We start from the raw sequence: 26870 nt of genomic DNA, 5'->3' as shown, positions 1-26870 counted from the left end.
CTCTGAGTGTTTCCCTCCCTTGTCTGTCAGTGAGACTTTTGTCTTTGAGAAACTTCCCTGGCAAATTGTCTTATTGTGGAGATTTGGATAATCAAGGAGAACACAAACTTCGGCCTTTGAACCTTCCCTCTAAACTGGGGTTCTTTGTCTTTTCTAACTCTCAGTGGCCTTTTTAAAGCCTTAAGAACAAAGGAAACAAAATGAAAGATGAATGCCTTGGCTGCAAGTGTGATAATGTAGCCTAATGCCTTCTTATGTCTATTGCCTTTAATCTGAGGTCTTTTAAATGACACACATTTATAGGCAGAGAACTGGAAATACAGGTGGATTTGGAATTTAAACTGTTTTCAAATGGCTATTTAGCATAAAATCATTAATCATCTTCAGGGCCATTGACTAATCTGGATTTTAGAGAATACAGCCACTGTTCCTCTGGAGATGTAAAGGCAATGGTATATTCTATTAAATCCTAAAATTATGAAAAGGGTGAAATCACTGCTGAGTGTTTCCTTCTCCTTTAGGCCTGGAAAATCTGAGGCTAAAAGTGTTGCAAAGACTACTCTGCCCTAGTGAGACCACGTCTAGAGTGTTGTGTCCAGTCCTGGGCTCCCCAGTTCAAGAGGGACAGGAATTACTTGATAGAGTCCAACTGTGGGCTGTGAGATGCTGGAACACCTGCCTTATGAGGAAAGGCTAATAGACCTGGGGCTGTTTAGTCTAGAGAAGACTGAGAAGGGATCTTATTAATGTATATAAATATCTGCAGGGTGGATGTCAAGAAGGAGCCAATCTCTCTTCGGTTGTGCTGTGTGATAGGACAAGGGGCAATGGATGCAAGCTAGAGCACAGGAAGTTCCACCTCAACATGAGCACAAACTTCTTTACTGTAAGGGTTGCAGAGCACTGGAAGAGGCTGCACAGAAAGGTTGCGGAGTCTCCTCTGGAGACTTTCAAGACTTGTCTGGATGCATTTCTGTGTGACTTGCCCTAGGTGTCTTGCTCTGGCTGGGAGGTTGGACTCGATGATCTCCAGAGGTCCCTTCCAACCCCTACCATTCTGTGATTCTGTGACGTTTTCACTTGGCAGTGGCTGCAATGCAGCCATTGTAAAAGTCCAAATCCAAGAATGAAGCAGCACTTAGACCCATGTGCTGGCTATGTTATATGAAGTTTATTGTAGCTAAAGTATAAAGCAAAATGTAAATAATTAAAAGGACATTATTTACTTGATTTAGAGCTGGAGTTGTAGTAGGTAGACATTCCTTTCACGGAAGAAAAGGAAAAATGTCATAGCATTTATCAGAATTGCAGCCTGGACAGATGCTGATATTTCATGAAAGCGTGGCTCTTGAACTCTCTTTGAATATTTTAATATAGCTAGAATAGACAATGGCAGATTTTTTTAATTTCCCCTCCCAAGTCGCATCTAGTGTGATAGAGGTGTGGTTTTTGTCTGAAAGGTGCCTGTAGATTCAGAAAGGTGCCTGTAGGTTCAGTGCCATGGGTATCAATACTGAAGAGAAGTGAGTGGTTTTTCTGTGACTTGTGCTGTGTTTTATTTTGACATGCTGCTCCAATTTGAAATAATACCTACTTAGTAAATCTTATGTCAGAAGATGGCAATTTTATTTCTTCTGTTACTGTGTTTTCAGTTGTTCCAGAAGCATATTGAGAACTCCATGTGTAGAAAATGTATTTTAATTTTGTTGTGTGTAATGTTTTTTAATACCTTTAGCTGTAAGTGGAGTAGGTGAATGAGAAAAAGCTAATCTTAAATTTCTTTGCAGTTGCATACACTGCTCTAACATTTGAATCATATTTACAAATATCCTAAGGTTGAGTGATTTACTAAGCAAAGAATTTGACTTCTTTTGTAATTATACAGAGCCTACTGCAGATTTTGGGACTGCAGCAGGGCTCAGGCTCATCAACCGTCAGGTTGATGCAGATGCTGCTTGTCTCAGCTGGCCTTGTACCATTGGGAGTGCATGAAGATATGGACACACCTCACAAGTGCTGAGCCAATCTAATTTTTAAAAAACCAGCAAAACAGGCACTTTGTACAATTTGTGCCAGTCACCAGCTTACAGATATTTCGTGTTGCTCTTACTGTAACGCAAACAATAGTTGTAAGAGAAGCCACCACCTGGTGTCTGAGCACACGGCCCCTCCTCCTGCAGCAAATGATGCTGAGTTTGTGGCATCTCCTTCTGCTGCCATGAAAATTGCTGTCATGTCACAGACTAAGCTCTGTGGCTTTCCAGCCAGATTAAGCAGGCAAAGCTGGATGATTAGCAAAAAATCACCAGGAAGGGAGTACGCAGGATTTGAAGGTGAAGACTTGTGGGTACTAGGAATGGTTGTATCGGACTAAGCAGCAAGCTCAGCTGAGATGTGCCAGAGCGTTTGTAAAATGGAGCTGCAGGGAGAGAGCAGATAGCATCATAGCTGTGCTGATGCTGTGTCACAGCCAGACATGTACCCCGGAAGCAAACAAACAGCTTTGCGTGGATGTAGTCGCATCATTGCAGCAGCGATGGGTGGGGGAGAAACACCTCGGCTCCCAGCCTCGGCAGTGAGTGCTGAGCAATGGTGTGGATGCACAGTGGTGCTTTCCACACTGCCTGTGTCAAGGAGAGTAGGATTTTTTTCCTCCTTGAATCTTGGCACCTAGTGAATTGCTCAGTTTATATATTCAATAGAATACCCCCTCTCTGTTTTGCTGTGTTCCTGCTGTCTGTCCTTGGCAGGCTAGAGGGAGGAGAGGGTCTCAGCAGTGGTTTTTGGCTTGCAGCCAAGAGAGCTGGACTGGCACCCTCTTGTGCCAGGCAGTACACTGAAAACTTGGTATGGAGCCCTTGGGGCTCAGCAGGCAGGGCAGCAGTGACTGAGACATCTGTTAGCTGAATATAAAGGTGGCAGCCACCCTATAAAGGCTTCCACTATTGGCGTCTCCTGAGCTTAGTAATGAGTGCATCGTTGTTTGCATTGTGAGAGCCTCAAAAGGTCACCCGAGTGGCTGAGAGTACTAGGCAAAGAAAGGGTCTTGCCTGGGGGGGGGGGGGTTTACAGCTAGGAAGGGGCAATATGGGCCAGTGCTGCATGATTAATTCATGAGCTTCAGGTCCCAGCTCCCCCGCCCCGCCCCGCCAACCCCCCCCCCCCCCCCGCTTCCCGCTTTCCCAAGGGTTCTACAGTGTGGCTCTTCAATCCTGCAGCATTGTCCAGGTAGGTGAGGACTTTGGTCCCTAATTTTTCTGAACATTTGGCACTTGGCAAGAAAACTGCAAGCGGCCTGCCAGACATCAAGCCCCTGATAAAAAATAAATGGCCCCTCATCATTCACAGGTGTGCTACATGCTGGAGGAGGCTAACCTACTTCACAGACCCTGTGTGTGCCCAGATTTCTGTCCAGTATTTCACTGCTGCAAGTAGCAGCCACCTAAAACAGTGCAGGAGTGCCCAGCAGCCCAGTATTGGTGGCCTTGGTAGCAGTGCAGGGTGACAGCATCCCTTTGCCTCAGACTGGGGCTGTGCCTGTCCCTGAAGCCCCTGCTTAGTTGGTGATGGGAAATCAATACTCACATGTTGGCCAAGAGTTTGTATGAGAGTTTATTTCATGAAGGGTATAGCAAATTGCTGGTCAACATGAACTTGCACCTCCCTGAAAGTCAGATGTGTTAATGTAGTTTTTCCAGCATGTTAATGGAAATGCATATATACGAGCAGGTGCCTGCAGGCATTTGGGACTGCTGCTTTGGCTAAGGACAAGCCACACCTGGGCCAGAGCAGGGTGTGCCTGTTTGCTTGGGCACAGTGTGTTGCTGAGGTGTACAGGTAGCACTGAAACCCTGCCTGGGTTGCTTGTGCCCATCTGCACTGTCTGTGTAAATGTACCCTGCTTTGCTTGTGCTCCTGGCTTGCAGTGATCTGTTCTGTATCCTGCAGACATGCTGGTTGGTAAAAATTCCAACAAACCCCTTTTTCTTTTGAATTTGCTGATTTGCTGAAATGGAAATGTGTGTCAGGGATGTTTCCACATCTGCTATGTCCTGGTGGAAGCTGGGCAAGGCTCCACACACCTTTCCTGCTGGCTTGGCCAACTGGGGAAACCTGGAGAGCATAAAAATTTGTGGGGTTTTGGCTGCTTTGTCTCCCATGGCTTCCTATTCCTGGCTGGGGGCAACCTTAGCTGCAGGCCAGATCAGGTGCAGGATCTACTTCCTTATTGAACAGTTTTGAACAGTTTGTATTTTCTTATGAGCGTGAAGGTGTCAAGAATTAAAATGTTGACAGTCTCCATAATGTGCAGTTTTCTTTCTTCACCAGAATTTCTTAGACACTCCAAAATATTGAAGGAGGCGAGACTTTGTAGTTAAACATTCAGTAATCCTTTATAAACTGTAAGTGAAGCTTATTTTAGTGAATGACTCACATAATTGAGTGTTTTCTTGAAACTGCATTTATATCCTTTTTAGTTTCATATTATTCTAATACCTAGCTTTGACACTTACATATGCATATTTATGTATAAAAAATATGAAATACTTTTGTCTTCAATTATTTGTTTGGGGTTGTACTTCTGCTTTATTTTTGACTGTGTTATTCCTGGCCTGCTACATTTGTTTATATTTATTATGCATCTTCTCCTGTTTTAAAAGAAGAAAAATGTAGACCATCTTGATGAGTGTGTAGGTTTTTGACTCATTAGCAGTGACAGATGCAGCGCTCTGGTAACATTCCCTGCCCATATCAGTAAGCTCTTGCTTCTTGTAATGGGACAGTATTAATGCTTAGGAAGGCAATTGAATGAGCTTAAAAAGAGCTCACAACATGGTGGTCTCCATAGGTCAGCAGGCAGTGGAGTAAGGCATCGTGGTGAGGAGCTGCAACTGCCAGCATGTGGCAAAATAACTTGGGAGCATTCAGATTGCTAATTCACAAGTCCTGCAATTAGAGGTGACAGTAGAGAGGCTGGGAAGAGAACAGGGAGCCTGCTGTAGCCAATTTCAGACTGAGAACTTGCATTCATCTCCATCCTTTAATGAGAAGGTACCAACATCTAAGGCAGATCCCAGGGAAATACTTTATTGTAGTTCTAGGCCTTGGTTTGCCCCCAAGGTCAACTTGTTATTTCAGCACATGGAGAAAATCCTCAAACCTTCTGTGAATGTACTCTTTTTTCAAAAAAAAAAAAAAAAAAAAAAAAAGCAAAAAAAAGGCAAAAAAGCACTGTATTTAACCTGTCTTTTTCTCCCTTCTTTTTCCCCTTAAGATACCTGTTTCACCCCTTTTGCTTTTCTTGAATGATGCAGAGGGCTATAGAGGCTTCCAACCTGCAAAATGTCCAAGTACAAGCTGAAAAGCAAATTTGCTACATGTAACTGAGAGGTTACATTGAGGAAAGGTTGTTGTAACATCCTTAACTCTGACTTGGCACTTTTTAATCAATGCGTTTTTAGGAGGTCTGTGTCGTTACCCTGGTTTTATGATGAGGGAACATATAAACTTGTATAAATGTTTTCTAAACTGGGAACTTGGGACATGCGTGGTTTATGTGGGTGAGTCATCCTGTAATTAAACCAAGAATTGAGTCTGGGTGGGGAGTATTAAACATGGACAAAATGGAGATTCTGAGTTATTGTTTAATGAGCCAAGGAAATAATTTACAATAAATGCCTTTTTTTAAAAAAAAAAATGACTGGGAAAAGAAGGTTCTGACTGCTTTAGAGTTTTCCAGCATTCACTGTCACTTGGCAAAAGTCTTTCAAAAAATGTTATGTACTGAAATGATGGGCTGTCCCTGCCTCTGGGTAGGTGGTAAGAGTGCTGGTGATTCCAGTACAACTTCTTCAATGTGGAAACTCAGATCCTGGTTCTCAGGAATATACAATGGTAAATTTGCTTTCTGTAAAAAGTATTTTTTGAGAACTGAGTGTAATCACTTGAATAGAGAAAAATGGAAATAACTAGTTGTTGTGAACACTACCTCCAGCTAATCAGCAGCCTTTCACCTGCAGGAATGAAAGGTTAAACAACAATTCATTCTTCATGCTCACTAGAAACTAGATTTTCTGCTGTCTGTAACACAGTACAGGAGGTCCAAGCAGCGGCCATCTCAGTGAAGCAGCCGAGTTGACCCTGCTGAACTGACATTGCTTGAAGCCGCTTCCCTGGGCAGGAATTTCTACATTTAGAGAGCTCAGCAGTCTCTCCTGACCTTGTCGCTTCCCCGTTCAAGTTCTGATGGTCTTCCAGGGGTGCCAAGAGTCCCAGGTAGAGCTCAGCATAGCCATTCCATGCTTGGGCGGTTCAGTTTGGGGCCTTCTCTTCCATTTTTGGCCTTTGTACAATAAGGTGTTGGTAAAAAGGGGATGTGGTGGAATTACTAGTGTTTCCATGTGTAATGCGTTCTGCTTTAACGAAGAAAGACTCTGATGATCATGAGGCCTCATGTTCCAAAAGTCAGACTATGGTTTGCATCTCTGCTGTCCATATATGTGCGTGAACCTATAGCATAGAGCTTTATATAGGGTGCTTAATGTTAATGGCTTTCTAGATAACATAAGACTATTTGGTATCATCAGTATGTTATTATGTGTATTTTTTTCAACAAATCCACATTTCTTCCTTTTTTTTTCCCCCCCAGAGTGACCGACTGCTTATTAAAGGTGGAAGAATTATCAATGATGACCACTCCTTCTATGCAGACATATACCTTGAAGATGGACTTATAAAGTTGGTTCTTTTAGATATTGAACTATTTTTGCATGTCTTTTAGTATAGACTACTGTGATACTGTGATTGTGCTAATCTGCAGCTAGTGTTTTGAGTCCGTATATGACAGAAAGCTAGTTACAGCTTTTTTCCCCACACCTAATCACGGCCAATTCAGCCATCCATGCTCTAAAGGATTGTGTGGCACAGATACAACCCCCGTGTTACACAGTGCTAATGGGGACCTCCTCCTTCTCAGTTCTCCTTAGTTAATGCTGAAGCATGGCATGTTCTCTTCATGCAACATTGTTATGCATTGCTTGTATGTCCCTTTTCTTGCTTAGCAAAGGTAGATAATCTTAAATCTTCACACAGTTAGACAGTAAATCCTACTGTTTTGTCAGGATTTAAAATACAGGAACTGGGGAAGTATTCCTTAGATGAAAAAAAACAAAATAAATGTTACTAATAGCATGGGAAAAAAAGTAACAGAGATGATTATTCATGTAGCTCTTCTGGTCCTACCTTGTCTTATTGGAGATGGAGGTCCCAGTTTTGCAAAGTCATGTAGGGTGTATGAGCAGTCTGATACACAGAAGGATCAAAGGTTTTTTCTTGGCTGCTAAATATTTCCACTAGTGACCTAACAACTCTGGTCTCCAGAGGCTACAATTTAATGCACAGAAACATAATTATGGTTATCTGGTAAATAATTAATTGTCTACTTGTTTTCAGAGCTCCTCTTCTTAAAAATATGTCATCAGATTAGAAGTCCAATTCTTTACATATCTGTGATTACTTACATTATTAATGATTCAGGTTATCGTAACAGGAAAAAATTCTGAATGCTTGTACCCAGGGACTATGCAGTTTTCTTTTTAATACTCCACTCTGCTTTTTTAGTTGCTATGTTACTTACACTGCAGAAGTGGTGAAAGGAGAACATAATTTTAAGTGGAAAAGGCACAAAATTATGAAAGTATTTTTTAAATAGCAACAATAAACCAAGTTATTCTCTCTGATGGGCATTTTATGTTTTTGTCTGCTTTTGTTTGTTCAGATGTAGATTCCCTAGTAACACTTGTAACATCAGAACTGATAAAACAACAGTGAGATGCTTTAAGTCTGAAATTGGCTGGGTTTTTTGCCTTGATTCCTGAAATGCAATGGTACTCAGTAGGCAGGATAGCAAGGCCAAGCCCTGCCATTTAGCAGCACTTGCTAAAGTCGGCTGCTGAAGTCCCTCTGAAGTCTGTGCATGGATCTCTCACTCCAACAAGTATTAGAGCTGCCTCAGGTAGCTAGCATTAATAATTAATAGACAGGCAAGATCTTAATTTTTGAAATGCCTTTTCCTTTGCCGAAGGAGGCAAGTTTGAACACCCTGAGTCATGTCTGGTTTCCTGGATTTAGATGACCTGAGGTTTTTCTTTGTAAACTGTGCAGGGAGGTCCTTCTCTGAAAAAGCAGCTAATTAGTGAGAGCAGCTTGGTGTGAGATGGGCTTGGGTCCTAACTGTGGTCAGATGAAAAACTGTGCAGTCTAGGGAAGTGCTGTATTTTCTGGATTGCTCTTTTTTAATTTCTCCATCTGGAACTGCCCATTGTGCCTGAATATTTAAAATAATTGTCAAATGTTGCTCAAGATCCTTTGGAGCAAGAACTTGAACCTCAGGCATCCGTATTTTGGTTGATGCCCTGACTCTCCAGCTGCAGATCCTGCTAATAATACAGAATTCTTTCTACAGAATGGGGCAGCCACCAAACCATGCAGACTAGAATTTGCAATAGTGTTCTGGTTTTGCTGGGATATAAAAGATTTGGGTTAATTTTCTTATTCTGCAGTGGAAACCAATTGGAAAATAGAGAGTTGAATTTCTCTTGCTGACTAATGAAGCAGAGTAGGGTCATTTAAGGTTTATATTCCCTGCAGGTTGTCCTGCAGAGAGGCATGGAGATCTCAGCCTTGAATATGTTTGAAGATTAGCTATAGCTTGGAGGATGGTGCTTTTTCCTACCTACCACTGCTTAAACTGACTCTTTAAGTACAAAAGAGCAGTGGTGCATGTGGATTTTTCCTAGCTGAAACTTAACCCTGGCACACTCAGGTGGCAGCTGAGATGCAGTTCTCCAGTATCAAAGTAGTAATTTAGATATTTAGTAATTTAAATTGCCACTGGTATGTAAATAATATATTTTGCTTACATCTACCCTGTCTCTCATTTCCATATGAGGAAGTGAGTCCAGGTTTCCATGCCAAGTGGCAGGTCACGGTCTGGTGCTTGCTTTCCCCTGCTCCGTCCCTGTCAAGGGGGAGGGTTGGGTCCCTTGGCTGGAGGGGACTAACAAGTGTCCAGGATGGGTGGCTGGGGACCAGGTCTCCAGAGCTGGGCAGGCAGTTAAGCCATATTAGAGAGAGCCTCAGATGCCTAAAAGAGATCTGGGCTTAATAGTGACAGAAATAACTCCACTGAGTTCTGGGGCAGGTTTTCAGCTTTTTCAGGTTAAGCTTAGAAGAGTTGAAACCTGCTGTTTCCGCTGTGCTTTAATCAGCTTGTGTACGACAGAATTTACCAGCTTGTTCAACTGAAGACAGCAGACAGCACCAGCTTTCTGTGATTCTGAGTTTTCCAGTTGCTGGTGCATCAGAAAACCAGCTCAATCTTTTGCACAGTGTCCAGAATGCGGTTGTCTGCTCTATGGTATATTTTCACCCACAAGTAACTGAGCCCCATTCCTATTAACATACACTTAGCATTAATGAGTGAACAATTCAGGAATCCTGTCACATTCTCTCTTACTCTACCAGTCAGAATAAAAATAACCTTGAAGATCAGCCTTATCTCAGCCTTAATCTTGGTGCCAGGACAGGCAATGAGACAGGTTCCTAAGAGGTAATAGTACAGCATCATGCACAATGGCCATTTGGTCCCATGTCACTACAGCATGGAGGACTTCAGCCCTTACCAAATAAGCTGTTAACAAAATTGTATGCTGAAAATAATGAGCAATAATTTACCTTTGTACATACTTAACACTCTTTGACTTCATTAGGATGTGTTTTCTTGAATAGGGAATTGGTGGAAGAAAATAAAAATGAATTGCTCTTATATTTTCATTTAGGTTTTGTTTAATATTGTTATTTTCAGATGGTGTGGTAGTCCTTGGACTGCAGTTCCACCTTAAATGCATTTAAAGGAGATTGGTCACAGTAATTTAATTTTTTTCCCAGTTCAGTTTTTTAGCCACACAAACACTGAACAAAGGTTGAGGATTGTTCTGATTAAAATATGGGGTGTGGATTCAGCTAATGAAAATTGTTGCAACACTGTTATTATCCATGGGGCTCCCTGCCTTTATACAAGCTTTCAATGTGCTCGAGGTTTGGGTTGCCCTGTGGTGTTCCTTTGCAAGTCAGATTTTAATAGCAGAGCAGCTTCTTGCCATTAGTTTGAGCAATTGGGTGTGCTGGGCTGCTGCTGGCTTGGGCACACCTGTCAATGCCCAGTTTGTCATAGTGTCCTTCACACTCCTCGCAGCTGTATCAGGCTCTGGCCTGCTCCCAGTGTTACACGTGTTGATGAATATCAGAGGCCAGACATGGAGTTTGTATGGCTTCAAGCCGTGATGCTACCAGCTCTCACAAGTAAGCCCTTTTGGATTAGTTCAGTGCTGAGCAGCTGAGGCCCAGCTCGGGACACTGCCGGGGGCTTTGCTAGCCAAACGGCTCTTGCTTCCCACCAGCCCAAAGCTGGAGCACTGGGGGAGCCAAGCTGCTGGAGGTGACATTTTTGCATAGTATATGAAACAAATTCTTGACCTCTTGGGGCTATTTATTAACTCTGGAGGTTTGGTCAAATTCCAGTGTGAATAATTATCCCCCCCTTTTTTTTTTTTCTTCACTGGTTTTAATTAACAGTCATACTTGTTTTCAGTTCTAGCTTGTTGCGATAGGATGTTAATCAGTTGCTGTGTTTTGTTTCATAGGTGGGAGTAGAATTTTAGTATGGGAGAAACAGATTCAGCAGCTCACATGTCTGGGATATTTGTCTAGCTGTGTATAAATGTTATTTTATGCCAGACAAAAGGAAATTAAGACAAGGACTGTGTGTCTGTAATATGAGATAAACTAAGTGAACTTAAACTACCTTATAGTTTTCTCTAAGCCCAAATATATTACTGTGCAGCAATGCAGAGACATGGCTTCCACACAGACCCATTCCTTTTCCTGTTTTGGCACCATGTGAGGTAGACAATAGAAATATAATGTTGCTTTAAAACTTAAAGGTTAGTTTACTTACAGTTGTGTCCATGGACACTAAAAGTATTTTGATTATAAGGATCTGGAGTTTGCTTTATATCTGCATGGGGGACAGATTAATATTTCAGTAATGAAAAAAAAATAACTGTTTTGAAGTGAAAAATATTGCAACAGTTAATTAACATTTTCCCACACAATTATGCAGAATGTTTCACTAAGTTAAAGTTTTAAGGGGAGGATGAATAATTTTTTACATGGTAGATGAAAGGTATTTGGGTCTCTTGAATATGTATTTAAGTGTCTTAGGATATTTAGATTTAAGAATAAATTTGCATTCCTTGGTTACAAAGTAATTCTAAGTCCTTTCTGATGTGTCTTGTGCTTCTGCCTTGTATTTACAAATCCAGCTTGCTGTCATATTTGATCTGTGTTTTTCTGTGTTCATTTAAGAACTTAATATACAAAATCAGAGCCCCCAAGAGAGTGCTAACTGTACATATTTGTAATTATTTGAAGATTGGAATAATATAAATTTTTTTTTTTTTTTTTAATGCTGGTGCATTATGGCTTCTTGATTGGCCACTAGATCAATGCAAAGCAGCCTGAGCACATGGTCCAGATGGGCAGGCTCATGGGTGCTTCGTTCTGCCAGTGCTGTGCCCAGTGGCCAAAGCTGGTGTTTGGAATTCATCTTGCCTTTGGGGTCCCCCTTCTTTCTGTATGGCCCCTATGTTCCTCTCCCCTCTCTGCCTCAAATAGCTTCTGTCCCCTGTGCTTCTTTGTTAATTAATACTGGTTTTCCTTGCTGCCTAGACAAATAGGAGAGAATCTGATTGTTCCTGGAGGAGTCAAGACCATAGAGGCTAATGGGCGCATGGTTATTCCTGGGGGAATAGATGTCAACACTTACCTACAAAAGCCCTACCAAGGGATGACTGCTGTTGATGACTTCTATCAAGGCACAAAAGCAGCACTAGCAGGGGGCACCACAATGATCAGTGAGTACTGGCAACGCAAACTCTGCCCACCTCAGGCTGCAGCTGGTGTAGTACGTGTGGGTGCAGCAGGGATAGTTACAGGAGGCTTCATACTGGTTTTCTGAGATTTTCTGCAATGAATCTTCAAATTTCTGGGCATTGTGTGTGGAGATCCATTCATCATTGTCAGCCAGGGTTGTCTTGAAAAGGAATCTATCCTCAGAAAGAAAGAGAGGCATGGGGAATTGTCTTTTGGATTTTTCTCTGAAATACAGAGCAAGGACTGAGGGATAATACACCTACTCTGAGTTTTTTGAAAAACAATGTAATTAGTACTGTAAGTATATGGCACAGAAAATCTGACTAAGATGCACTGTTCCCACCTAGTGGTATTTCAGGGGCTTTGGAACTAGCAAGGTGCTTATTTATGAACTTGGATTTGGCACCAGGAATTGAGGAAGTCCTTACAAGAGATGTCCTGGAGAAATATCTTTTTCAGTTGAAGGGAGAAGTGTTTCTAGTTGTTAAAGACCTTTCTTCTGTCTGCCAGATGGCAGGATGAGATATATCTCCTCCTTACTAGCAGTGGCTTGGCTCTTCGTTAGACTTTGTGGAGTAGTTGTTCAGGTGACATAGATTGTCTTAGCTTCCTTGTGTAGAGGAGCTTCTCAGTGGGGTTTTACTCTCACTGAATTGGAATGTGGATTTTTTTTTCTTTTTTTCCTGAGTGGTGTTATTTCTTAACTATGTTGCTGAAAGAATCTCTGGCAATAAGCACAAAATGCACTGCTGTGTATTACTTTTGTTAATTGTTTTTTTAGTTTATGTCCTTCCGTTGAGGCTTCCTGTGCAGCGTTGAGTTTGCAAATGCCACCAATAAACCCATCATGCTTTATTTCCATACTTACTTTTGACCTAGCTCTGCAAATACAATTATATATGCACAAGTAGTTATGTCTTTATTTTGTGTCAATAAACGTTGTGGCATCATAAGATGAAGAAAGCCTTGAGGCAGTAAAGATGCATAATTGCAGCCCACTTGATCTGCCATGTAGCGTGGCTGAGTGTTTGTGCTCTAAATCATCTCTGTTCAGACCCTTGGCTATATTCCCAATTCTGGCTGCTTAGAAAGCATTCAGCACCTCCACTGATACATTCTTAAGGCAGAGTGGGCCAATCCAGTGACTGCAAGGCACTGGTTAATAATAATGCTTACTATGAAATACATGGAAATGAACACATCCGACAATAAACACAGGGAAGTCCAGAACTTGTGGTCTCCTACAAAACAGTAATGGGAAAAACAGATGTTCCCTGAAGTGTGAGATATTTGGATCTCCCACAGTGTGTCTGTTGATGCTGCACCAAGCAGGTTGCCAGACTCAGCTTTAGTATAGTCTGTCCACAAAGTCTACTGCATCTGAGGCAGCAGGACCTGGCTGACACCCCAAAGTCATGGTCTGCATACAGCCTGCCTGCCAGGCTGCTACTTTGGCCAAGGTGCTGAAAGGCTACTTGCAGGCACTGAATCTGAACAGTGTGCATTCTGGGTAACAGACGCTTCATCCCTTTTTCAGTTGACCACGTGTTTCCAGAACCTGGATCGAGTTTACTGGCCTCCTTTGAGAAGTGGCATGAGGCAGCTGACACCAAATCCTGTTGTGATTACTCTCTCCATGTGGACATCACCAGCTGGTCTGATGGGATTCGAGAAGAGCTGGAAATACTGGTGCAAGACAAAGGTTAGTGAACGAAAATTAGTAATTTTTTTTGTTTTGTTTTTATTGAATTGCTATATAGAGGTGAAATTTTGAATTATTTTAATGAATGCATTATCCAGAACAGAAGTGCACAGGCACTGGCCATGCTGCCCAAGGGTCTGCATTACCTTGAACATTGATACTCACTTTTGCTCTGTAAAATGGACCTAAAGCTGTGTGCATCAGTGCTAGTCAGCAGCAAGATGGATGGAGGCCTTGCTTACATCACTATAGGCATGGAAGATTAAGATGTGTATTTTGTCTGATGCAAATGTATCATTTTATGCTTGCCTGTACAGGTGGAAAATAGTTTCAGACATTGCATGCTTACGTTTTGCTTTAAGATAAAGCTCAAAAATCAGCATTTAGCGTAATCAGCCCTGTCACCTTACATCCTCTATTTCATGAATGGAGAGAATAAGACATTTAAATGTAGTGGTTCAGATTTTAACTGGACTGGAATCTGCCCATTTAGCTGCCTCAAATTAAGCCCAAATATGAAGGGCATATATGTCTGAGAAATGGTCTCCACAGGCTATTGCTCATTTCTCAGTAATGGCTTAAAATAATTTATTTGCAAGACTGTTCTTTTTTTTTTTGTGAAACATGCCTATATTTTTAGAATAGGTTCAAGTTATTAGAAAAAAATGATGCTAAACTTAGGTACCTAATATTCACAAAATGTCCTGGTTTTCTCAAGTGCTTGGTCTCTGGTGGCTTTTCCTGAAGTTATTAGAAGATGCTTTCTTTCAGGACATACAAAAAACAGGCCATTTATTTAGGAATCTATTTAAGATACTTATGGGTTTGATTCAATTCAAATAACAGGTCTACTATCATGTGAGTTGCTGTAGTTTACCCTGTCTGGACTCCAGCTACCACTCCAGAATAGTGGAGATAAAACCTCTCATAAATCCTTTTCCATGCATGCCAGGTCAGTGTGGCAGTTTCATATATGGAGGGTATCTTGGTGCTAGTGATGACTTAGATTTGAAATAAATCTCTTTACACAGAAATGTACTATCAAAGTAGAAAAACAAAGCAAAATCCTGTTTTTGAGCTAGCAGTTGTTCACTGACAAACTATGGAGGTGCAGTCACATAGGGGAATTTGTTCTGTATTGCAGCATGCTAGCAGCATGTGCTTTATAACCAGATTTTAGGCATCAAAACCCTTCAGTCAGCAAGATTATACACAATTTAGATAAATTGCAGCTGTTCTTACACAGGTCTTTATAATATAGGTGATTTTTACAGGGTGGTGACATTTATCAACACTGATGGTGTCAAATCTGTGCTGTTTCCCTGCTCTCAGCATTAGTAGGGATAAGCTGCTGTGCATTAGCTGACTGTACTCTCAGACAAGTGTACTATGCCTTGTTTCAAAGGTTAGATACCATTTTCCAGAGCTCCTGGATCACAGATGGCTCAGCACTCCCAAATTTGCCTTAGGGCTTACATTAAAAGCCTGGTGCAGACAGTTAGGTTAATAGTTCTCTCCAGCTATATAAATGTGAATTTTCAATAAAAGTCTGACCTACCTTTCACTCTTCAGGGGAAGCAGGGATCTGTTCATTGGTTCCCAAACTGGGGTGTGTGATGAGGCCTTGGTGGCGTCTTTGGTGGCAATAGCACTGGGAGGTCACGTTCTCATGGATGCTGCAGTATGTCTCGGGCAGTCAATGTGAATTATGTGTTAGGAGACACAAGGTAAGGGCCAGCATGACAGCACAAGCACAATAGGAAATATTTCAGTGTGGCAGGGGCTTTCAAATTAATGGATAATACCTGCTGATAACTGGGAACCTTTGAGCCAGCTGGTGCAAATAGACTTGATGTCAATGGAGTGACACTGGTTTTCATCATCTGCAAATCTGGATTGAATTTGTCCTCAGCTGATTGTCTATTGGGTGAGTTAGCCAAATAACGGCACAGTTAATCATGTTTCAGTGCTGTGTGTGCCTAATAGAATCACAGCACGGGGAGCTCACGGAGCTGCTGTTGAGGTGCTTTGTCATGCAGTATAATTGAATAATTAATCAGTTTTCAATCAATACAAAGCTAACTTGAGGAGACACGGGCTTTGGAAGGGCCTGGAGATTTTGTAGCACTAAATGTTGATTCTAGGCTTCTAGAATTTCAGCAGCTGATTTGGGACTGGGCTTCTCAAGTATGTGCACAGTAACAACAGTTTGAAATGTGTTGACAGATACCTCACTCATTCCCTTAACTACTGCACTTTGTCACTGTTCAAACAAACCTGTAGCAGTGGCTGAATTTGGAGAGGATCCTGTTGAGTATTCCTGGTGTGAGAGCAAGGAGGATGTTAACAATATATTATATAACAAATATTAAGCATTAAGGTCAATAGGCCATAGACCAGGTCTTTTGAAAAGCCACGTGTTTCCAATGAATCATAGAATCACAGAATGTTTCAGGTTGGAAGGGACCTTACAGGTCATCAGGTTCCAAACTCCCTGCTATGAGCAGGGACACCTCACAGTAGACCTGGCTGCACAAAGCCTCATCCAACCTGGCCTTAAACACTTCCGGGGGGGCATAGACAACCTCCCTAGGCAACCTATTCCTGTGCCTTACTGCCCTCTTTGCAAGACAGGATGGTACATTCTAAGTACACTGAAACAGTATAATGAGGAATAGGCTGAGGGATTACAGTTAGTGAAGGCCATCCTTGTTTTCTGGGAACTTGAGAAAACATGGAAAATAAGAAGAAAGGACAGGCTTACAGGCTGATGAGGCTCTATGGTCCAGGCTGGATTTGCTCAGCATGGAAGTCGGCAAGGAGAGGCCAGCTTCTGCTTTGTATTTCTCCCTGAGTTGCCTGGCCTTAGCAGGAAGAAGTAATACCAGGGTACTATTAAATATTTTCATCAACTACCTGGATGAGAGAACAGTGTGCCCCCAGCAAGTTTGCTGATGACACTAAACTGGGAGGAGTGGCTGACACCCCAGAAGGCTGTGCTGCCATTCAGCAAGACCTGGACAGGCTGGAGAGTTGGGTGGGGAGAAACTTGATGAAATTCAACAAGGGCAAGTGCGGAGTCTTGCATCTGGGGAAGAACAACCCCATGTGGAGGTCCTGGTTGGGGGCTGACCTGCTGGAGAGCAGTGTAGGGGAAAGGGACCTGGAGGTCCTGGTGGACAGGAGGATGGCCATGAGCCAGCAATGTGCCCTTGTAGCCAAGAAGACCAATGGCATCCTGGGGTGTATTAAAAAGGGTGTGGTTAGTAGGTCAAGGGAGGTTCTCCTCCCCCCTCTATTCTGCCTTGGTGAGGCCGCATCTGGAATATTGTGTCCAGTTCTGGGCCCCGCAGTTCAAGAAGGACAGGGAACTGCTTGAAAGAGTCCAGCGCAGAGCCACAAAGATGATTAAGGGAGTGGAACATCTCCCTTATGAGGAAAGGCTGAGGGAGCTGGGTCTCTTTAGCTTGGAGAAGAGGAGACTGAGGGGTGACCTCATCAATGTTTACAAATACGTAAAGGGTGAGTGTCAAGAAGATGGAGCTAAGCTTTTTTCAGTGATGTCCAGTGACAGGACAAGGGGAAATGGGTACAAACTGGAACATAGGAGGTTACACGTAAACATCAGAAAAAACTTCTTTACTGTGAGAGTGACAGAGCACTGGGACAGGCTGCCCAGAGAGGCTGTGGAGTCTCCTTCTCTGGAGACATTCAAAACCCGCCGGGACGCCTTCCTGTGTGATGTGCTCTGGGTGATCCTGCCTGGCAGGGAGGTTGGACTAGATGATCTTCTGAGGTCCCTTCCAACCCCTAAGATTCTGTGATTCCATGATCATTTCAAGGTTTCATCCTGCATGTATCCTGGGGTATATTAATCTTGTGATTGTGAATAAAAAAAATTCTTTGTGTGAGTGTGAACAGTCATACCTTCTGCCTGAGGATATCTCTGTGCCTTTTAGACTCACGAAGGAGTTGTATCTTCATCAGAGAGCCTTATCCATTTGGTGTAGCCAACACGAACAGATCTCTTTCCTCTTGCCCCAGGATGCGCCGTTTTCAAGACAGCTATTTTGAAATGCAGCATACACAGCTTAGACAGCTTAGAATTTACTTTTCTTTTATGCTAGAAAAATCTGAGATCGGTCCCTCTACCAAATGGGGAATGTTGTCAGTAGAGTAAAGCATAAGGCAAATTTATAAATTAATATGAAATCATATGTATAGAAGATATGAACAGAAGATGTGTGGTATTCCTTTTCCCTTAAAATACAAAACTATATCATCCCTCTGAGCAAATATTTTAAATCAATAGTGAAATTTGTACTGGTTTGAATACAGATGGTTCTTAGCCACTGATACTCAACATTAGCATTTCTTACTGATTTCTTATATTTGAAGCTGTCATCTTTAATGGTTTTGTATGACTGCCAACATAAATCTTTCTGTTTTCGGAAGGTGAAAGGAGAGGTATGGTGAGCTGCTCTTCTAGCTGGTTTCAGGCTTTGCTTCCATGCCTTCCCAGTGTCTGCCATCAGCTAAGCTGGGTACGTTGGGCAGTAGGGTCAAAAAACTCACAAGTTTATGTGCAAGTTCAGATACACAGGTCCTACAGCTTCTTAGCACTTTGCAGGAATTTAACTAGCAGTTTATCTACTTAAAAGGACAGTTTCAGGTCAAGCTGAAATGTTTTCCTGATTAGATAAAGAAAGCTAAAAAGAAAACCAGTGATTCACAGAACCTTACACAAGGTTTTTTACACTTTAGAAATTTTACATGCTTGCTTTAGCTACCATCTCATGTGGTGGTGGTTGGGTTGCTGCAGGGCTGAACACGGGTAATCCACAGAGTCCAACAAATTGCCCCAGAGAAGAGAGGATTCAAGCTTCTAGTCTTTGAAGCTGTGGAGCCGTACTGTATTTCTGGAAATGAATGGTGAAAAGCCTAGTCCAGACACATTCTATGACTTATTTTACCTGAAGCTTTTGTTCAAACACAATTTAAGAATCCACTTACAAAGCAACACCTTTGAATTTTGTCTTGGAACAGGTGTGAACTCTTTTCAAGTCTACATGGCCTACAAAGATCTGTACCAAATGTCCGACAGCCAGGTATTGCTCTGAATGCTTTTCATTGCTGTGATCTGTCCTCTCTTCTGTGATCTCCCAACACTTGAGGGGTTGTTAAGGTTGAATCCCAGTTAAATGTTCCCACTGGCCTGAGTGGCACTGGGGATATATGCAGTGGAGGAGTTCTCTCTGGAGGGTCAGTCCTGAGCTGTGTTGTACATTTGCATGGCATTCACTTGCTGCAAAGATTTTCTGGTGTCTCCCAACATTGCAACCATTCAGCGCTGCTCAGGATTTTGCCCTCACTTTATTTTGCTGTTATCTTTCAAGAGCTCTAGGTCAGAGGGGGAAGAAAATATGAAACACTCAAGGCAGTGGCAGTTCTGAGATTTCAAGTGTTTCCCAGTTGCTGCAAACAGCTAAATGGAGTTGCTCTTTGGGGGAGGTGGCCTTTTCTCATTATGGCTGGAGATAACAATGAGCTTATTTGTCCAGAGCTCATTACAGATTCCAGACTCTTCAGCTTTCCCGCTCAGAAGTACCAGGTCATTGTAATGGACAATGGCATCTGTTAGTAATAATAATGTTTGTTTATTCAGTTCAGAAAATGTTTCTTTCTTATTCCCAGAGCTGTAACTCTTGGTCTCTTAAATAACTGTTGTTACACCTCCAGTCCATGTGGTTTTAATTGGAATTTTAGACATAATAATATATAAATATGCTCTGAGAGGAAGTGCCTGTTAAATTCAACTCCCTGTTGGAACTTCCAAGAGAAATACATCAAAATATTTAATGTGTGGCTAGAGTAATGCCTGTTGTTACCTTGCTTACATGTGCATGTTGCAGGCTGTGAATTCCACCAGCATAGAAGGAGCTAAACAGGCAGAGAGGTCTGAGTGCTAAGTCATGTGTTTTCCTTATTCAGCAGTGTTTCCTTCTTTGTACTACCTGCAGCTTTATGAAGCCTTTACCTTTCTAAAAAGTCTTGGGGCTGTTATCCTGGTCCATGCTGAAAATGGAGACTTGATAGCTCAGGTGAGTGAACTGTCATTTTTGCTTCACTTTGTGAGAAGACAGAGACGAGGGAGGAGAAGTAAAATCCTCCAGTCAGAATATGGGTAGGAAAAAAGGAACTACCTGGTAAGTGCCTTAAGTTGACCTGATGTCCTCCTCACTGCTGGTATAACCTCTGGGATGAGGAGGTGGAGGCCCTTTTGCATGCTTTGGCAGAGCATCCATGAGGTAGAGCAGTGATCCAGACAGCTCCTTGCCTTGGCAGCAGATGAGGACTGGGTGACGGGTCAGAAGGAAGCATGCAGATCTCTTCTGAATCTGGCGGAGACAAGTGAAGCAGGACTTCCTTGAAGCAGGCCTGCTTGAGATTTTGGGGACAAAAAGTGGAGCTGGGAAGCTTTATGCTAATTTCCCTTGCTGCAGCTGACAGAATAAGCAACGTAGTGAGTTTAGAGTGAGTGTTAAAGCTTGCAGACCTATTTTTTTTGTTTGTTTGTTTTTTAGAATATTCATATAAATCACTGAAGCTTGAGACTAAGAAACCACCATGATCTTCTAAACATTTAAAAACTGTGCATTAAAATGTAGGCCTTGCTCCTTGAAGCTGGGTGTCAGAACCAGGAAACTGGGCTCAATTCAGTATGTTCCTTTACAGTGTCCCGGATCTGCAGTGCACTGTTTGCAGGTCAAGCCCCCATGTAGGTACTGTCCTCACACTGGAGTGTGCTGTAGCTCTGGTCTGTGCCACAGCACATATAAAGAGGCATCCCAAGGACAGCAGCTGATAGCAGGCCTCCTGCTCATCTTTCAGAGGCCAGGATTCCCTTTTAACACAGAATGAGTGGGTTTGGGCGGGTGTTGTTATGACTCTATACATCTGTACAGGTGAATTTTGTGAGGCTGTTGCAGGGATGTCACCCTCCTCTGATCCCATGTATGTGCATAGAGCCCCTCCAAGGTCCTTAAGGTTCTGAGTGAGCTGACTGATTTATCTGTTGAGCTCTTTATCTGCTGTTTTATCAGCTAAAGGTTAGACTGCAGAGCTGACAGGGAAATTACAATAGATAACAACAAATTGTCTTTGAGCTCTAGACTAGGGAAATCACCTTATCTCATGGTTAAGGGAAAACCTCAAGTGAACGTTTGCATGGTTGGGGCAGTGTGTAAGGACTCTTGCTCACGTGAGGTTATTTGTGTTTTTTTTTTCCTTCAAAAAAGAAGAAAATTCTGTCCTTTATCTGCCTAGTAGGAATTTACCCCCTTTGAGAGCCTTCTTTTCCTTTTCCCTTCAAGTTTGGCCAAAATAACCATGGGGCTCTGAAGTTACTAGTGGGGTGTCAACAGACACATAGAGTACAGTTGTGTCCTTCCCCCACTGAAACCAGATGAAAACCATCAGTTGGATTCAAGAGGGGAGAAAAATTCCCATGAAGACTGGCATGATTTGAAATTACCAAAATATATAATTGATGGGTTTAATACAACATAAAAAATCCAGTTGAATGAAAATTCATAATAAGAAGCATAGTAAGTCAGTATTAGTGTAGAAATGGCAAAATAAAAAAAATCAAATAACACCTGTGTTGTTCTAGTATGTTTCCCATTAGAATCAAGATGCACTTGTGGAATTGCATTTCTCATGGAAATATGTTTCAGTTACATTTTTCTTTGATCAGCTTTAATATATCATAATGGAATATAAACACACATTATTAGGAAAAGAGGAAGTAGTCAAGAAATTATGTTATATATCAACATATTTCTTCACCATTGCCATGTCTTGTAAAATTAGTCTTTCCTATGCATTTATTTAGAATTATCTGGATAGTGAAAAGAAAGCTGCCTGCAGCAGTGTTTCGCAGGACTATGATGTGTGAAAATCCAAATTTGATCTTATCAAACAGATGTTCTATCTTATTAGCACTATAAAATACTCTTACAGTGGGTAATTTTATCATATGATCTGATTTTTATGATTCCTTCAAGATGCAAATCTGTGTTCCATTTTTGCCATCTTGCTATTTTTGTATTATGTGGTTGCAACTTTAGATTTTGTTGTATTTTAATTATCTGAAGTCTTTAACTGGCACTATTCAGAGCTGTTGCATTAGTGATTTAGAACAGCTATTTTTAAGAATCCCTATGAAACATGATTTTCTAACTGAAATAATCTAAATTATGCAAAGTCAGGTTAATAAATATCTATTAATGCCTCATCAGCCTTGACTGGTTGCAGCAAAGGCAAAAGTATGAGTGAATATTAACTTGCTCAGATTTTGCTGGAGTATGTTGGTTATGTGTGAGCTTTTTACCCTCAGGGACCTGGGATCAAATATTTATTAGATGACACAGTAAAGTATGTTTGGTAACTTCATCCTGGTCTCCAGGCGACATTTGTCTGTGGCACAGAGTCATTACCTTTGTTGAACTCTGCTCATTAGAGACCTATGGGTAGGGCAGGGTCAGAGGTACATCAGCAGCTCTGGTCCCATTTCTGCTCTGCTGACAGACCTGGGCCAACCAGATCAGAAGTGGTTGACTGCCATTCTCCACAAAAAGCGAAATTGATTCTAATACCACTGCTTGACCTTAAATTAAAAGAGAGGTGAGTCTTTTTATTTAATGTTAAAAATTGATTGCACTGCTGTGAAGCTGGATAGTGGAGATTTTTTCTGACAAACCTCCATTGGTCCTGAGATGGGCTTTTTGGCATGGACACCATCCCCTCAGAACTGGAGGGCACTGTTTTGCTTTTGTAGAAAGATAATTTTAGTGATTCACTCTGTAGGAAAAAAAAAAGTGTTACAGAAAACTGAATGTCAGAGGCAAGTCTTTGATGAAGTGTTAGCAATGCTACAAGTTGAGGGAAGATAACAGTGCTTCATGGATCGCAGCTAGGGAGGAACTTCTGCGAGTGAAGACAGAATTGCAGGCTGGAAATATCCATAGTTACTACTTAGTGTATGGATTGAAGCCTGTTCCCTGGGTTGGTGTCTTGGTGTCAAGTAAGACTTCAGGAGGACAGAGCAGATTTCCGATGGTGCAGCCCAAGGGCTCAAGATGCAAATAATGCTCTATTGCCCTGCAGAGACTGATCTTCTCCTGCCTGGAGCAGATGCCAGGGTGGCATGGGACCAGTTTAGAGCCAGTGTTTTCAGTCCTCCTACCCCAGCAACAGGCTTATGCAGCTGCCTTTACACAGAGAAAAAAGGGGCAGTCAGGCAATATGGCTGTTAATCTGCCAGAGGATGGCCAGGGCAAGGGTTTAATCCTGGAGAAGTTGTCAGCATTTATTTCTTCTGTTGCAGGAACAAAAGCGTATCCTGGAGATGGGAATCACTGGACCTGAGGGACACGCCCTGAGCAGGCCTGAGGAGGTGAGAGACTTCATTCATTTTGTCATTCCTGCAAATATTTTGTCAAACACGTAGTGTTGGAGCTTGGCTTCTGTATGTGCAGATGCTAGATGCGTGCACTGGGGAAGACAACATTCTGCTTCTCCCACAGCCTTTTCCAGTATTATTTAAAGTCCCCTTCAAGGTCCCCTTCAGCTTGTTTATTTGCCTGAAATCCCCTTTGCTGCTGAAGCTGGTGTGTTCCCTCAGTCTGGGGATAAGCAGGTCCTTGTACACTCAGGAGTCACAACTCCTGCTGTCCTGGGCACAGACATACATGTATTTTTTGAGTGTAGCGCTTATGATGTGATTTGTGATTATCAAAAAATGGGTTTATGAGGGTAAAAATCAGCAGTGGAGCTTGTGGGTTAGGTTTTGGAGTAACTGCATTCATTAAAATGCTTTGGCTGAAAACCTCCTATAGGATACATGTGTACATATATACCAGGCATATGCATCTGCCTACATATAAATTGACATTTATGCCAGCAGAAATATTTTTAGCAGAAATGCAGGCTGTAGAAATGCAAATATATGAAAATGGAAAGATGCTGTGAAGCAGCTTGTTTTATGCAGCTCTCTTATAATAAAAAGCAGGCTCTGGAATGAATCATTTTGGGCATCTGGAAAGGGTTTCTTTAATGAGAAGGAAAAGGTGGAGACATATGGATGCCCCTTAATGTACGCAGTTCAGACCATTAATGGGATGATGGAGAGTGGTAGTGGGAAGTGACTGCTTTTCTTCAAGACTGAAGAGACAAGGTCCTGGGATTTGAGGCTAAACTTGAAGAGGTTGTTGTGGTTTGCAGATCTTTATATAACCTCTCCCCAAGGCAAAAGGAATCAGCTTAATTGGTCACATTCTTCTATTGAACTGTTTATGTACTTTCTAACTTTGCTGTTTACTTTCCACATAAATTACTCTTAAAAAAAAAAAAAAAAATCAAGTTGTTTCCTTTTAATGAGAACAAGGCCTAAGGAAAATCTGCATTTGTAGTTTCCAGAAAGGAATTTTGTGTCATTCTGACCATGCAGAGGTCCTTTCTGACCAGCACTACTGCAGGTGCATCTGAGGCTTCCAGAGCAAATGTTGTGATAGAAGTCTTAGCACAACTTGAACAGACAGTCTGATTTAAGAAAAAATATTTATGCAACTGTGAAGAATGAAGTCAAGTAGTTTTGGAAAGGCTAAGCTGCTCAACTTCTCTAGCACAACTTTTGGAGAGAAATTTCTGTACTATCGAGTCAGTATTTTAAGTCACAACAGAGTTTTAGGTATTAAGATGTGAATACTGAGAGTCCGACTGGGAAAGGGAGTCTCCAGAGCCACTGGGAAACACTGTTTCTCTGTCTGAAGATAACTGCTTTGTGTGCCTATGTCGCAGATGGCTCCCTGGGAGGACATTGCTCTTATGCTGGCTGACAGAGGGTACTTACTGGGCAATGCTTCAAAGGCTTTTATGGATTATGGGCTAAATTCAGTCCATAGTGCTGAAGTTGCTGTTTGGGAATACTTTACATTCACTGTCATCCTATCCTTACATATTGTATAGGGTAAGCTGCCAGGGAGAGCTCGGGTGTTGTCTCCGACTTGGGACAATGTTTCCTTGCTTCATTCTCCTTCCAACTGCACGCTAAAAGTCTGAAACAGAAAGATGTGAGGGAGATGGGGAGGACCCCATTAGCTCCTTAGATGTGACCTTTCCTGGGGTGCAGTGACCCAGGGAGCTGTATCTGTGCCAGGACAGCTGTACCCTGTTAGCAGGTACAGCCTGGCTGTGCTTACTCCTAAGGCAAAGAGTCTGAGGTTGGATTAGCTCCCTGTTTCCCAGCACTGCATCTCTCTGGAAAAAGCAGAATCAACCCCTGAAGAGTTGTTGCTTAACGCTGAGAAATAAGATTCAGTCCTTCAGGTAATTTTTTCTTCAGTCTGCTTTTGCAGTTAACTTTTTCCTTCTTGTTTTCCTCAGCTTGAAGCAGAAGCAGTTTTCCGTGCCATCACCATTGCCAGTCGAATAAACTGCCCCGTGTACATTACCAAGGTGATGAGCAAGAGTGCAGCTGATATCATTGCACTGGCCAGAAAGAAAGGTAAGAGACTTCCTTTTCCCCCCTAGACTTTTTGTTGTTGTTGTTGAATAGAACTTCAGTGAAAAAACCTGTATATCTTGACCCAAATTACAAGATACAGGGAAAGATTACCAAGGAATGGTAACACATCACAGACCCTAAATATTTATGGCTCGGAGAGATGAAGAGAAATCCTTCTACAGGTTTCAGCTGAAAAACTCTTTCTGCTAACTGTGCTCTTGAATGTTGTAACTCTTCTTTATCCTGTCTTTCCTTTAACCTTTCTCTGAGACTGCTGTATCTCTGTTCACGGAAGGGAGACATTTTCTAACAGTCTAGCACATCCTCTATGCCTGTTGGGGGTATTACCCTCTAAGGGGTGGCTTGGGCAGAGAACCTGCTGTTAGAGATGCCTGGTGCTTCCTCCTGGCCTTGCTGCTGGAGGGCCACATCAGATGTGCACTGGGTACATCTGTGGATCAACACTGCTTGCTGGGGCTGTGGAGGGATCCAGGTTACAAAGCACCCAAAAGGGACATGTGATCCTGGAGGCAGCTGCTTTTGAAGCTGTATTTGTGAGTCAGGACTATTCTGCTGGTTGGTGCTACAAAGCACGTGAGCAATACGGAAAAGCTAAAGAGCAAAATATTGTCTTGATACTTGTATTTCTGGAGACTTGGAGTAAGGTGCTGGGGATGATATGCTGCTATCTGCTGGTGCTGTACCCAACCTGGGAGTAGTAAAAAGGCATCTGTCTGCTGGAGCCCATCCTCCACTTAAATGCACCCTGAATTGGAGCAACAGAGAGAACATGGCTGTGATTAGAACAGTACAAATTAAAACCAGATCTGAACTGTCTCCTTCTAGATTAAAAAGGGAGCTTTGTAAATATGCTGATCAAAACCATGTGTAGCCCAGAGAGCCTCCTGATTAATTTTTTATCATATAGATAAATCCAGGGCTGCTTAATTTTATGGGAACTCCAGTGGCCATGTAATAATGCATAAATTATACATGGCTGCATGCAGCAAGCAGTATAATGTGCTGAAGAGAGAGTGGATTGTAATGGGTTCCTGTATATCCTTGCTTTCCCCAAGGTCCCCTTGTTTTTGGAGAGCCGATCACTGCCAGCCTGGGGACAGATGGGACACATTACTGGAGCAAAAACTGGGCCAAGGCTGCAGCTTTTGTGACCTCGCCACCTCTGAGCCCTGATCCTACCACTCCAGATCACTTAAATTCACTCTTAGCATGGTAAGACCTTAATTATTTTTTCTTGCAGGCTGATGATCAGGCAAGTGCAAAAGCCATGTGGGGTGAAGCATCTAGGGATAAGCTCAGTTTCCTTTAGATTGGTCTCATACACAGAAAAGCATAAAAGGGGTGTAGAAAACCAGGTGGTTAAATCCCTGTGGTTAGGCTGTCAGTGAGGTGAGCAGGCATGTACTCTCCAATGCCTAGTTAGCATGAGAGAGAGGCAACTGCTGCCTATTCAGGAATTAATTATTTTGCTTTCTGCTTTTCAAGGGATTCCTAGTTGTACACCTAGATAGTCTTTAATCCAGACTTCAAACTGGCTTCCTCTCTCGTTCTCTGTTTTCTCCAGCCAATTGCTAATGTGTGATTGGA

At 42.2% G+C, this 26870-nt stretch overlaps 1 protein-coding gene across 2 annotated transcripts in view; it reads left to right on the top strand.

Annotated features, from left to right (window-relative positions):
• CRMP1 (collapsin response mediator protein 1) overlaps window positions 1–26870 on the top strand; it is a 50037-nt gene that overhangs the window by 10886 nt on the left and 12281 nt on the right. For both annotated transcript variants that reach the window (XM_051619569.1, XM_051619570.1), the window contains exons 2-9: window positions 6650–6738; window positions 11791–11975; window positions 13532–13696; window positions 18743–18804; window positions 19717–19797; window positions 23085–23153; window positions 25142–25262; window positions 26339–26495. In XM_051619569.1, coding sequence (XP_051475529.1) covers window positions 6650–6738; window positions 11791–11975; window positions 13532–13696; window positions 18743–18804; window positions 19717–19797; window positions 23085–23153; window positions 25142–25262; window positions 26339–26495 — 929 coding nt within the window. The remainder of the gene's footprint in view (window positions 1–6649; window positions 6739–11790; window positions 11976–13531; window positions 13697–18742; window positions 18805–19716; window positions 19798–23084; window positions 23154–25141; window positions 25263–26338; window positions 26496–26870) is intronic.

This window comes from Apus apus, chromosome 4 (assembly GCF_020740795.1).
Source record: "Apus apus isolate bApuApu2 chromosome 4, bApuApu2.pri.cur, whole genome shotgun sequence".
In the NCBI taxonomy this organism is placed as follows: domain Eukaryota; kingdom Metazoa; phylum Chordata; class Aves; order Apodiformes; family Apodidae; genus Apus; species Apus apus.
This window is presented reverse-complemented; position numbering and strand designations above follow the sequence as displayed.